Below are 15746 nucleotides of genomic sequence, written 5' to 3' on the forward strand. Positions count from 1 at the left end.
CACGGTACATACACGATACATACACGGTACATACACAATACATACACAATACATACACGATACATACACAATACATACACGATATATACACGATATATACACGATACATACACGATACATACACGGTACATACACGATACATACACAATACATACACGATACATACACAATACATACACAATACATACACGATATATACACGATACATACACGATACATACACGATACATACACAATACATACACGATACATACACGATACATACACAATACATACACGATACATACACGATATATACACGATACATACACGATACATACACGATACATACACGATACATACACGATACATACACAATACATACACGATACATACACAATACATACACGATATATACACGATACATACACGGTACATACACGGTACATTCACGATACATACACGGTACATACACGATACATACACAATACATACACGATACATACACAATACATACACGATATATACACGATATATACACGATACATACACGATACATACACGATACATACACAATACATACACAATACATACACGATACATACACAATACATACACGATACATACACGATACATACACGATACATACACGATACATACACGATACATACACAATACATACACAATACATACACGATACATACACAATACATACACGATACATACACGATACATACACAATACATACACAATACATACACAATACATTCACGATACATACACGATATATACACGATACATACACGATACATACACGATATATACACGATACATACACGATATATACACGATACATACACGATATATACACGATACATACACAATACATACACAATACATACACGATACATACACGATACATACACGATACATACACGATATATACACGATACATACACGATACATACACGATACATACACAATACATACACGATACATACACGATATATACACAATACATACACGATACATACACTATACATACACGATATATACACGATACATACACGATATATACACGATACATACACGATATATACACGATACATACACAATACATACACAATACATACACAATACATACACAATACATACACAATACATACACGATACATACACAATACATACACGATACATACACGATACATACACGATATATACACGATACATACACGATATATACACGATACATACACGATATATACACGATACATACACGATACATACACAATACATACACGATACATACACGATACATACACGATATATACACTATACATACACGATATATACACGATACATACACGATATATACACTATACATACACGATACATACACAATACATACACGATACATACACGATACATACACAATACATTCACGATATATACACAATACATACACGATACATACACAATACATACACGATACATACACAATACATACACGATATATACACAATACATACACAATACATACACGATATATACACGATACGTACACGATACATACACGATACATACACGATACATACACAATACATACACGATATATACACAATACATACACAATACATACACGATATATACACGATACATACACGATACATACACGATATATACACGATACATACACGATACATACACGATACATACACTGTACATACACAATACATACACGATACATACACGATACATACACGATACATACACGATACATACACGATACATACACAATACATTCACGATACATACACAATACATACACGATACATACACAATACATACACTATACATACACGATACATACACGATACATACACGATACATACACTGTACATACACTATACATACACGATACATACACAATACATACACAATACATACACAATACATACACAATACATACACAATACATTCACGATACATACACAATACATACACGATACATACACGATACATACACGATACATACACGATGCATACACAATACATACACGATACATACACGATACATACACGATACATTCACGATACATACACGATACATACACAATACATACACGGTACATACACTATACATACACGATACATACACGATACATACACGATATATACACGATACATACACGACACACGGTACGGTATACCCGATACCTACACTATACATACACGATACATACACGATACCTACACTATACATACACTATACATACACGATACCTACACTATACATACACGATATATTCACGATACCTACACTATACATACACGATACATACACAATACATACACAATACATACACAATACATACACGATACATACACGATATATACACAATACATACACGATACATACACGATACATATACATACACGATATATACACGATACATACACGATATATACACGATACATACACGATACATACACAATACATACACGATACATACATGATACATACACGATACATACACAATACATTCACGATACATACACAATACATACACGATACATACACGATACATACACAATACATACACAATACATACACGATACATACATGATACATACACGATACATACACGATACATACACAATACATACATGATACATACACGATACATACACGATACATACACGATACATACACACACAAAATCAAGTTAACAATTTTTTTTTCTGGAGAAACACATTAGTTTATTTTTTACCGTGGAAAAAGTGAAGCGACACCTTTTACAATGCAATTCACGTATCTGTACGCTTTGTGTACTAACTAAACATATATCATCTGCTTGTGTTGGCATGCTGATTCTTAAATCGACAATTAGTACATCATTTGCACATTTTTCAATACTTTACACAACGAAAACATCTCTCAAACTTGTGCGTATTTCACAAGGAATAAATTGTATATAAATGATGTTTTCGTTGTGTATAAGTATGATAATGGAAGGAGTTAATTTCTAATTTCATGTTGTTTTGTGTTCGGCATATTATTATGATCATATATATCTTATATGAGATGAATACTTTTTAATAGATAGCAGTTCTTAAATTGCTATACAGTTTCAATTCAGCACGGATATGAATATGTTAGTTAAGATTTTCTGGCATGTGTTAGTAGCTTGTCAGATATCCATTTTCTCTTAACGGAAATAATTGAAATCTACATTTACCTGGGTGGTATTTACATGTACGTCTTACTACAACAAAGCAAATGCGTCTAGTTGAGATACATGTCATAAAATAATCTGTATTGTAAAAAGGAATGGTGGAAGTTATAAATAGGATAGTGCGTCTAGGGAGTTTGGAGGTAACGGCAGTATGTATGGACAATTTAAGCCCGTATATTAACAATGTCCGAGTAGTTAAAATGTCTTGTTTCAAACGACGAGCCTTATACAGCATTTAAAATGATACTTCGGGTTGACTTTACCTCATTTTGTACGCTTGAAACACGTTCACATAATGCCAATATGTGCTCAATAACAATACGTACATTATCATGGTCTATCGGACATAGCAATACGTTTCCTGTGAGTAAGAACTGTTCTAGAAGAAATCAAGACCAAAAACCTAAGATATATCTTATATAATTCAAGTCGCTTTACAGTAACACGGTGGTTTCGAATTTTTTGAGTTTTAAAATTGCGATGTTTTATGCCGACATGTTTAGATAGTTTATATATATTTAGACATCAAATTATAGCTGCAGTTTAAAAGTTCTAGTGAAAATAATGCTTTCAACTGTATCGGTGGTCATAATGTAACACGATATGTATTCTTGAGCTAACTCACAGGTCGGAATAGTAACGGTTAGTTACTATTGTATTCAGAGAAGGGTCAGAGTTCAGAAGCTTAACAATTAGGGAGCTTTGTTCATGTGACAACCTAGGCTTTTTTTAAGTTTCATACAATTTTATTCAATATTTACAGATAAAAACGTCATTCAATAATTGGAAAGTAATATGGAATCAACATTGTAATTATTATCAATACATAACTCCTTTAAAAACAACATTTAAATAAATAAATAAAGCACAAAACCATCGATGTAATTATAAAAGAAACAGATCGGATACCAGTTACAACCTAGGCAAGCCAAGAAAATCACACTTGGCCTCGTTTGGAGAGGATAGTTTGACCACTGCTTTGTAGCCTTGATATATAGGACAAAAGTTTCATGACAGCGTTGGTGTGCAAACCTATCGATTTAAAAATACGTTAATTTACTAATTCCATCGAAGATCAGACAGCGACAACATATGCTATATCAAAATTTGTACATTTGAAAATTATTTTTCTGTGTCTATCTGCGTTCAGAAAGCTATGTTTCATTATATTCAATAACATTCCTTAGCATACGCATAGTAACGTTCACCTAACGTTTCAAAGAAAAACAAGTTCCTTTAAAATATTATTTAATTTCGGTATCTTACCAATTGTCAGAGAGTGCGGAAAATTTAAGTATTTTTTTCGGTACTCTATGCGCATATATAACTCTTGACAAGTCCTTTTGGTGAATGTTTTACAATTTATTTTAAGATAACAATAAGAAATATGTAAATCAGACTTTACCCGGGTTTCCGGTTGTAAGTAGTCCTTTATAGCAATTGCACCAAAGGAGGATGGTGGGCTAGATCTGACCTCAGGAAAAATTTAACGTTACTATGCCCAAATTTTACATGATATTTAAATGAGCAATTTAAATATGTAAATGAGATATTATCTCCAATTTTCATTATTTGCTCATTCACTACATGTATGTTTAACAGTAGATAATATAGGCGCTTATTTGAATTAAGAAAGTATGTTGGTTTTTTTCTACAAGTTTTCTGCAATATGTGCCTCGTGAAATACGTATGTATTTGGAAGATGTTTTCGTTATTCCTTAAAAATATTAATTCATTTCTGCATCTTACCAACTCTCAGAGAGCGAGGAAACATTTCAATGGCGTATTTTGTACTGTATACGCATATATAACTCCGGACCAGTTCCTTTGGTGAATGTTGTACTATTTATTTTAACTGTAACAAGTATGTAAAAAGTTCTAGTAAATTTGAATTGAATATAAAAGATGCTTTCAACTGTATCGGTGGTCACGACATGTATTCTTGAGTTAATTAGTTTGATAAAAATGTATTTACATATTTACAAGTAAAATAAAAATACAAACAGAATATCAGTTTTACTTGATATAACATCAACTGTAGTAAATGCTTAAGTAAGAAACGTATTGCAAGAAAATACAATATCACAAGATGACATATGACATTACAAAGGAAGTTAAGGTACAAGTTTATTCTCCTGGATAGAGCATAAAATACCTCCAGTACACCAATACTCGGAGAAAATTTTCTGGGGAAAACGGAGTAAAATCAGATAGCATACACATAGTTACATTATTGAGAAAGTGGCAGACAAGTGAATCAGAAGTAATAGACTTTTTGTATAATTTCATGGAGCAAAGGGTATACCAAATGGACGATAGGGATTCTGCCACCAAATACAGGACAAGAGACTTTACTTTTAGAGTAAGACTAACAGGAGCATGGAAACGCCAAAGTTCAGAATCTGAATCAGAAAGGACCTTTTTATCTGGTGTATCCAAGAGTTCACTAAAGATACTAAAGGTCGAAAAAAAGTTGTATAGTAATGTTGATAGATAATTTATGTCAGCATTACTCGAAATTGGCCTCGGTGGCCGAACACTAGCCCTTCACCTCTGGGTTGCGAGTTCGAAACCTACGTGGGACAGTTGCCAGGTACTCCGGCTTTCCTCCACCTCCAAACCTGGCACGTCCTTAAATGACCATGTCTGTTAATAGGACGTTAAAAAAAACAACAAAAAAAACCAAAAAAAAACTGGCCATGTAAGTGAACAACTCTGGATAGAGATTGGATATTTCCCATCTAAGCGGTGGTAGAAAGTGTGGATATTTTCCTTTAATATCAGTATTCATTTTGATATAATGCTCACTTGGATGCATTTGTTTCCAGAAAACGCTAAAATTAATTAAAATGACACAAGTGATGAGTCAGATGACGATTCAGTTGTATGTGAAATAATGAAACTGTTAGATCTGAAACTACATATCAATGTGTTGAAATTCTGTGTAGATTTATATATTCAACTGAGAACTCCCCACAGGAACTGTTCAGTGGCATTTAGTCATTCGAATCCTATGTCGAGATAGTATCAGTAAAGAAACAGGTCAGAATCACGGATTGCTTTAAAAAGATATAAAATGTAAATTAATAAGTAAATGAATTTAGACATAAACAATATCTGCTTATAAAATAAAGGTTTGTATCATTCACAGTGTCATTGTTATCAGGCCTTAGGGCTAATGGGCCTTCTGACTATAGGACATTTGGAATATACGAGCAAAATTGTATATACTGTATACTGAAGGGGATTCTGTTGAAAAATAATACAATATGTCCTGCAAAATTCAAATCCTTCAATATGAGACGCACAACTTACCAATCAGCCCTCGTAAGGTGGTCAATGATTTTAAGAAGATCCGTTGTAAACTGAATACATAGCCGGACAACTTAAATTCAATTTTCATAAAAGGGCATAAATCTATGAAAAGGGGTTGAAATGCAAAATTAATTCAGGGGGCACAACTCCCTACATTATCGGTTTCCCACATTAGTTTTTATATTCATTAAAACCGGAGGGAATGCATAGCCGACAAAATTGTCAGCGGACAAATTCGACTACGGACGGACTGACAAGCTGACACCCCCTCCTCCCATCACAACATTGTTGCGGAGGTATCATTAATTTCTACAGTCGTGTCATCGGCTTCTGGGACTCGCCGGTGACGCTAGGGGCCTAAAGTAAAGCGTTGATATTTGACAGAGGGAACTCAAAACAGGTGAAGAGAAATGTTGAAATCTAGGGAGAGGAAGATTCGATAGCCCCATAATTCACTTAATTTCACAATTTCCAATATTGGATTTCAAAAGAACGTCAAGTACACACATGTATATATATTCTGAATCTAAAGGAATTAGAACATAATGTAAAGAATGCAGCAGACCTTATCAGACTTAAGAAGTCCACCTGTCAAAGGTTGTCCAAAAGGCATACAGGATATTATTTTTTATCCTTTATAAAAATTAATGATTTGTACGCCAAAGATTTTATACAATATAATAGAGAAAGGTTCATTTTTTACCTCTTTTTCCTTTCCTTTGTAAAATAAATCTATTTTTTTAAATTTGTATGAATTGTCTTTGGAACCAGGAATGTGTGTGTTTGATAGGAAAGAAGCATATTATGCAGTCTCTTCCGTTGATTCAATACACTGGTTTTTTTTCAATTGTGTCGCTCCTCTCGAAGGAAAATACATCAAAACCATCTACACTTGGTTCCGACTTGTTGAATGCATGTGTATCTCGTTTTTTTTTTTTTTTCATTGTTTTTGTTTTTTGTTTTTTTGTTGTTGTTTTTTTGTGGTTGGTGGTTGGGGGGGGGGGGGCTTTATTACTCTGATTTAAACATATTTTATGGCTTCAAGAGCATAAAAGATTAGGCACAATTTATTACAACATTACTAAGGCCTTCTCCACAATACATGAAGATGTACATTGTATTATGCATATATTACCGAAACCTTTGGCTGGATTTTAAATAATTTTGCACACTTCTAAAACCGTTTGCGTTTGTAAACATCTACTGGCAGATATTCATTTCCTGCTCTACTATTCCCACGACATTTGTTGTTTTTTTCTTGTACAATTCAACATTTAAGTCCCCCCCCCCCCCCCCCCCCCCCCTTTTTTTTTTTTAGTAAGTGTAGATTCTATCTCCGTTCGTGAACATGCATTAATGGTTTGTGCTTATTTTTTTTACTTCGTTTGCCGTTTTCGCGGTTCCGTATAGAACTAAATCATTTAACTCAGTTACTGATTCTTTTTTGGCTACAAGTCGTACAAATTTTCGATTTCACGGTGGTCCTCCTTGTACCTCGATAGATTTATTTCCCCGATTTCCTGCTTTCCTTCACTTTTGCTTCTTAGCTTTCCTCTTCTCTTTTCGTTAGGTCGTTATTTATCCGGATCTTCCTTAATTTGAGTTTTCAGTTTACTGATGTTTTTAAAGAACGATTTTTTGCTTTCAGGAGATCCAAAAGATAGAATTAGGGGTCTTGTTTTCCTCCATGTTTCTAACTTTTCTCGTAGTTACCGTATGAAAGGCCGTTCATGTCAAAAACGAGATACATTTAACGCGTTAAGCTTTAACGCGTTAAACACATTTAACGCACGCGTTAAACATAACATTTAACGCGTTAAATGTGTTTAACGCGTTAAAGCTTAACGCGTTAAATGTAAACATTTAACGCGTTAAATGTAGTTCTCATTTAACGCGTTAAAGACAGTTTTATCACGTTCATAATCATTTTTACGCGTTAAATCTTAACGCGTTAAACTTTATCAGATTAACCAATCAGTTGCACCCTTGCATCAGCATTCGGATGAAAGTTCTTCAGGGAAACAGTTTAATGACAGAATATTACAGTACGCGTTGACAGAATATCAACACGTCAAAAAGAATGTTGATATCTCTGAAAACCGATTTAAACAGAGACCGTATCAAAATAATCAATTTGTGCAATGAATCAACAATTTCTTTTTCCTCTTTCACTGTGCTTCATTCTTTTGGTCATTTTTGTATTCATGAAGGTCTGTAAGATACATTGTTGTACATTACTGTAACTGGTACATTCTGATGACGTCACATTGTTTACTGACGTTCCGAGTTGTGTATGCACTCACCGACACGAAGGTGGCATTTTGTTCTGGGATATGGTAGTTTTGTCATCTATGAACATTGATGAGATAATTACGGAAGAGCATTAGGGCCATGAAGCAAAAAAAATAAATTCATTTTTTCGTGTTAATAACTCGAAATTTCGAGATAATAACTCGAAATTTCGACATGGCCCTAATGCTCTTCCGTAGATAATACAGAACATCTCACAATATACCATGTTATAAATGCAGTGTACAGAAAACTGTATTTATCACTCCAACATCCATCAGCCTACTACAAGTATTTGTCGATAGTTCGCCTATCTGGTCGGCTGCCATGGCAACATTGATGACAGTAAATATTCCTACAACTGGCAAATATAAACACACGATTAGAATTTAAATATAAAAGTAAACAGTAGTAAATTATTTAAAAGATAACAACAATAATTACGATAGCAATAGCTGACGGTAGAGTCAATTCTCTCCAGAAAACTGGCTCTGGCAGCCATACTGTTGGTCCTTGAAATACATAGTAGATACAAGGAATTCGATTGGTCTGTTATTTTAGTCATTTTAACACGTTAAAACAAAAGCTACGACTTTTAACGCGTTAAACGAATGAAGCTGTTTATCACGTTAAATGCTAGCTAAGTAACAAATTTAACGCGTTAAAATTCCATGAAAACATTTAACGCGTTAAGCTTTAACGCGTTAAAGCTTTTCGCGTTAAGACTTAACGCGTTAAATGTTATGTTTAACGCGTTAAATGTGTTTTACGCGTTAAAGCTTAACGCGTTAAATGTATCTCGTTTTTGACATGAACGGCCTTTCATATTACCGAGTCAAAATACAATGATTGTTTCTCCTTTAAATATATGCATATCAAAGTATTTTCATTTCATCCTTGTTTTGCTGTGTTTCTTTATTCTTATCGTGGATTTAAACAAAACCTAGCCTTATGCTGGTGTAGGCTGTGCTTGCTGGGCAACGTGTAGCAGACGATGAGTGTTCAATATTATACCCAGCATGCTCTTCTGTGCCGATTTCCTGTTCCTGAAAGAAGATGGCGACCGTCGTGTTGGCACATCGTTGCTTCGAATCAACTTTGTCGTCATGACAGAATATAAGTCACAACTCCGATATATAGATGAGTAGGAGATAAATAATGGTCCGTTGGCATTTTCTTATCACGTAGCAAAAACCGAGAATGTCATGGATAGGCGGAAGTTTATCAAACCTGACGGGTCAGCTGTCCAACTTGACGAAAGATATTTTGACAGAGGGTACCGAAGAAATTAGTGGTACGGTTTACAATACGTTTCTTATGTTATATTATGAATTGTGTAAGTGTAAGGAATGTTTAGTTATTCATGAATCATTAAATGTCATAATAACTCGCATCAAAATGCTGTCTGTAAGCATAAACAAATATGTCAACAATCAACTGTCCAACATTGGTAAGTCAACTCGACCCACAAATTTTTTCGTGACATGCCCGTCTGTCCATGTTGACCAATCCTTACCCTCGATAGATCTGCATGTGGTTGATGCTTATGGCTCCCCGTGGTAAAATGTCTTCTTACACTTCACATAGTCTTGCGATATATGCCATTAGCTAACAGTTGTCCATCGACATTTGACTGTTTGACACTGATTCAGTGATTGCAAGTTAAGTTTTCCCCTGATCACAACAACAAGTCATTTGACAGTTTTGTAGACTTATAACAGTACACAGAAGCCATTATTGGGAAAGCCAATCCTAGGTTTGAGCTCTCTATATAGATATATATTATTAATATGTATATATGGCCCACCAAATTTGCAAAAACCATAACCTACATGTATAATAAAAAAGTATAGTATACATATAGACTATAGGTGTAAAAGCACAGATCCATTCTTCTATGTATTCAGGGACGACTAGAGATAGTGCATATTTTATGCGTGACACAAGGGAAAGAAGCTGACATATATATAAAATAATTTTGTTGACATGGATATGTTTTGTCTTTTAATTAAAAGTAATCTGGGTTTTTTTGTGTCCATTGCACAACGTTTTAATATTTGGTTGCACTGCAATGTATAAAAAGTCAATATAATGGCACCAAAAAAATGTCACATTAAATATTGTAAGTGTGAAAATGTCAATTTACACGTAGGTCTGAACATTGAAGGTTAAGTATACACCAGAGGTAAAATGCATAAGTCAATATGAACACACCAAAGAATACCTCTGATGTCAGTGAAGTGCTAGACATCACATACATGTGGGATATATGGTACTGTATCAGGTCTGTACTGCTTAGGTAGACCATGGAAAGGGTCAGAGGCTTAAAGGTTAAATTACTGCAATGCTAGTCCAGGTCATTGAGACCTCCGAGATACCTGGTGTCATTGATATTCCAATACATTGCAATATTTGTTAAATCTTATCTCTTTCTTGCTCTGAATATCAATTACTGTAACTCGCTTATATTACCTGTGGCATTTATTTTTTCGTGTTAAAACGCAAGGAGAATCAATCATGAATTCAAATCCCTCGCGATTATTTTTGCAAAAGTAACAATTCTGGATGGCAGCCAAGCTATTGGTTACCATTATATGAGCCTTGCATGTCCATTATTCTGATAGATCATCATTTGCAAAAGTCATTCAAATAATGAATTCGCAAATATGTCATTCAAATCATATAATAACCTATTTGTCAAAGTTCATCTTTTATATCACCACTCAAACCTCATTATAAAAAGTTTACATGAAAAAAAAATCATATCATTAAAGACTGTGGAGATCTAGAGGTATTATTGCGTTTAGTGTCACACTGTACATGTATTGCTATAAAATGGAAGCGAAAGGAAGAACAAAAGGAAATATTAGGCCATGCATTGATACTTTTGTTAATTATTAAATTTATATATATAGGCCATCATTAATTCATAACATATATATAATTTACAGATAAGTTCTGTATTAATGATATACTAGAGGTGTAATAATTTCATAGTTAACCTGCATTGTGTAATAATGGTCACTGGTGAAGCGATACCAAGGAATCAATTTAATGCACTAGTACTGATACTGATTACTTCCCTTTGCTCATTAAAAAAGTATAGATACCCCTGGTAAGACCAAACGTGAGTACACATGATCGAATGGATAGTCAAACAGAAAATTTGTTTGGTAAAATCATGAATATTATTTCAGTTATGTACTTGAGATTGATGTATTTTTGTTTAATATCTTGGTTCTTTGTCAAAAACTTTATTTACATTCTTCAACACAAAGTTTTGATATGACACTCAGGGGTTGACACTAATTACTTTATCATCTTGATAGACCGCTGGGCTGCCAGGTTTTGAAATGATGTGAATGATTAACTTCCCAGACACTGGGAGGGTGAATGATGAACTTCCCATTGATCAATGATTGATGATTTCCCAGGTAATTTTTTACAAAGGAAAAGATGGAATATGGTTTTTTTATAACACCAATTTGTTAAAACAGTGAATAGTTGACATCTCTATGGTGACCATGATATGTACTGGATCACCCCTACCCTGACACCTCTATGGTGACCGTGATATGTACAGGATCACCCCTACCCTGACACCTCTATGGTGACCATGATATGTACTGGATCACCCCTACCCTGACACCTCTATGGTGACCATGATATGTACAGGATCACCCCTACCCTGACATCTCTATGGTGACCATGATATATACAGGATCACCCCTACCCTGACATCTCTATGGTGACCATGATATGTACTGGATCACCCCTACCCTGACACCTCTATGGTGACCATGATATATACTGGATCACCCCTACCCTGACACCTCTATGGTGACCATGATATATACAGGATCACCCCTACCCTGACATCTCTATGGTGACCATGATATGTACTGGATCACCCCTACCCTGACATCTCTATGGTGACCATGATATGTACTGGATCACCCCTACCCTGACACCTCTATGGTGACCATGATATATACAGGATCACCCCTACCCTGACATCTCTATGGTGACCATGATATGTACTGGATCACCCCTACCCTGACACCTCTATGGTGACCATGATATGTACTGGATCACCCCTACCCTGACACCTCTATGGTGACCATGATATATACTGTATCACCCCTACCCCGACATCTCTATGGTGACCATGATATATACTGGATCACCCCTACCCTGACACCTCTATGGTGACCATGATATATACTGGATCACCTCTACACTGACACCTCTATGGTGACCGTGATATGTACTGTATCACCCCTACCCTGACACCTCTATGGTGACCATGATATGTACTGGATCACCTCTACACTGACACCTCTATGGTGACCGTGATATGTACTGTATCACCCCTACCCTGACACCTCTATGGTGACCATGATATGTACTGGATCACCCCTACCCTGACATCTCTATGGTGACCATGATATATACTGGATCACCCCTACCCTGACATCTCTATGGTGACCATGATATATACTGTATCACCCCTACCCTGACACCTATATGGTGACCATGATATATACTGGATCACCCCTACCCTGACACCTCTATGGTGACCATGATATGTACTGGATCACCCCTACCCTGACATCTCTATGGTGACCATGATATATACTGTATCACCCCTACCCTGACATCTCTATGGTGACCATGATATGTACTGTATCACCCCTACCCTGACACCTCTATGGTGACCATGATATATACTGGATCACCCCTACCCTGACACCTCTATGGTGACCATGATATGTACTGGATCACCCCTACCCTGACATCTCTATGGTGACCATGATATATACTGGATCACCCCTACCCGGACACCTCTATGGTGACCATGATATGTACAGGATCACCCCTACCCTGAGGCATGTCTTATGTTCTTTTCCACCCCAGTTGTTAATTTCTTAATGTGTCGCCTGCAAAAGCATGAGACATATTGGGATCACAATATATAATGTAGGCGGCGGATGCCGCAGTAGAGTTTGCCGTGCGATATCTCGACTTTCCTTTGTCTAATCGAACCCAAATTTCATACAGACCTTCTTTACCAAAAGTGCTTGTAATGGGATGGCTTTTCAGACCCAAAGGCTGAAGGTCAAGGTCATTGCTACTAAAAATAAAAAAAAATTGTTTCCTTTTGATAACTCTGTAATCATCCAAATTTCTGTGTAGGTGACACATTCACTTCCGTGGAATTCTTGTGTGAATTATTTTGATAGTTGGTCGTGTATAATAAATTGGATTACCTGATGCCCGCTACATAACAGAATTATAATAGCCTTGTGTTAATTTTGATACTATAGCTTGTGTATTGATGGTGATTAATTTCATTTTTCAGTCTCATTAAAATCATCTGTTTATTAAATTAATGCTATATGCTATGCTTGAACATCTGAAGGGACAGTGATCATGGTCATATTAATCTGAACCCAATTCTGATGAATCGTCATTATTAAATATTTACCAATAATTATAAAAGGCTTACTTTCAAAATAAGTTATTTTAGAGGTGATTTTAGATAAAGATGACAGGCAAGTTGAATTGACAATAAATTACTATATTCAGACTGTTTAATCAAATACGATTATAAAAGGAATAAACAAATGCCTAAATGTAAAGGTTCTGTGACCTGTCACATTCAGGTGAGCCTAATTCTGATCATTGTAATTGCTTAGTAAATATATCTATTGACCAATAAGAGATTTGCTTCCAAAATGTGGTTAATGACGTAAAAAGATGACCTCATGGTCTCTGAGTAAGCTTCTGTAGTTCTAGTATAATGAAACTGCATTAATTACAATTTCCTATGTGAAGTACTGAGTAAAGCAATGTCTTAAGATATTCAGATGTAGTATGTAGTGAAGGAAGCTTCTGTAAGTTTTCTCAACATTTCCTTACGACACTCCCGGCCCTGCTAAACAGGAAGTTGATGACTTGCCAAATTTCATTGATTAGAACGAACGATCAAGATCCAGGTGTTATTTTCATTTAGATGAAAAAAATTGTTGTTAAAATGTGATAAATAGGATTAGGAGTCATGTAGCGCATTAATCTTCTCTAAATACTTGATATATAACAAGTTTATGGTATATATTCCGAACCAGACTAAATTACAAGTAAAGTATATTCTGTTTCCATGCATGATAATGGCATATTTTGTGATGATAAAACTCACAATGCATGTTTTTGAGAAAAAAAATCTGTCAGCACTTTTCCAAGTTTTTTTTTTTTTCGAACTTTGATTTATATCAGTATTATTCTGGATCTGGTATGAATTTAATCTTTGGTGCAAATATTTACTAAAAGAAAGACGTAAAACCCTTTTTTATGAGCATTGATGTATTACTTTTTAGAAAAGTGTATTACCGATAATTTAGAAATATTCTTATGACGATTGCGCAAATTCAAGAGTGTGCTAAGTCTACAATACTTCGGAGCGCTAAGATATGAGTGCGCAAAAATAAGTTCATGCATAGTATTCTGGAACAGGTATAAATTTCATCTTGGGTACAAATTTACTATTTACTTGAGGAAAGACGTTAAACCTAAAAACTAAATCCTATCATTTTATTTGCCACCTTTCCTACCATCAGCATATATCCATTTTGCTAATATTTTTACGTCTCCCTCTATATAATGCCGTACCCCTTTAACTGGTGGCAGTATAATGAGGGTTACAGTATATATGGTACGTGGAAAGCTGTAAAGAACATGATGTAACATGACATTAGATAAAAATCTTCTGTTATAACAGTATATCACTCGCCCTCTCTGGTGGTGTACAATTTGTCATTCCTTCAATAGATTTTATAGTTATAAATTGTTACTCCAGGAACAAATGACAACCACAAACTTGCTTCTACAAGTAAAATTTTTGTCCTTTGAATGGGTTGTCTCTGTGAC

The 15746-nt window shown here is 35.0% G+C and overlaps 1 protein-coding gene across 5 annotated transcripts in view; it reads left to right on the forward strand.

Annotated features, from left to right (window-relative positions):
* The first annotated feature begins 9867 nt into the window (after window positions 1–9867).
* The window catches only part of LOC117323296 (thyroid receptor-interacting protein 11-like), a 49945-nt gene continuing 44066 nt past the window's right edge, over window positions 9868–15746 (forward strand). For 3 of the 5 annotated variants that reach the window (XM_033878434.1, XM_033878432.1, XM_033878435.1), the window contains exon 1: window positions 9869–10113. In XM_033878434.1, coding sequence (XP_033734325.1) covers window positions 10020–10113 — 94 coding nt within the window. In that variant the 5' untranslated portion in view covers window positions 9869–10019. Of the gene's footprint in view, window positions 10114–15746 lie in introns of all 5 variants that reach the window. The other 2 variants (XM_033878430.1, XM_033878431.1) reach the window with 1 other exon arrangement.

This window comes from Pecten maximus, chromosome 3 (assembly GCF_902652985.1).
Source record: "Pecten maximus chromosome 3, xPecMax1.1, whole genome shotgun sequence".
Classification (NCBI taxonomy): Eukaryota; Metazoa; Mollusca; class Bivalvia; order Pectinida; family Pectinidae; genus Pecten; species Pecten maximus.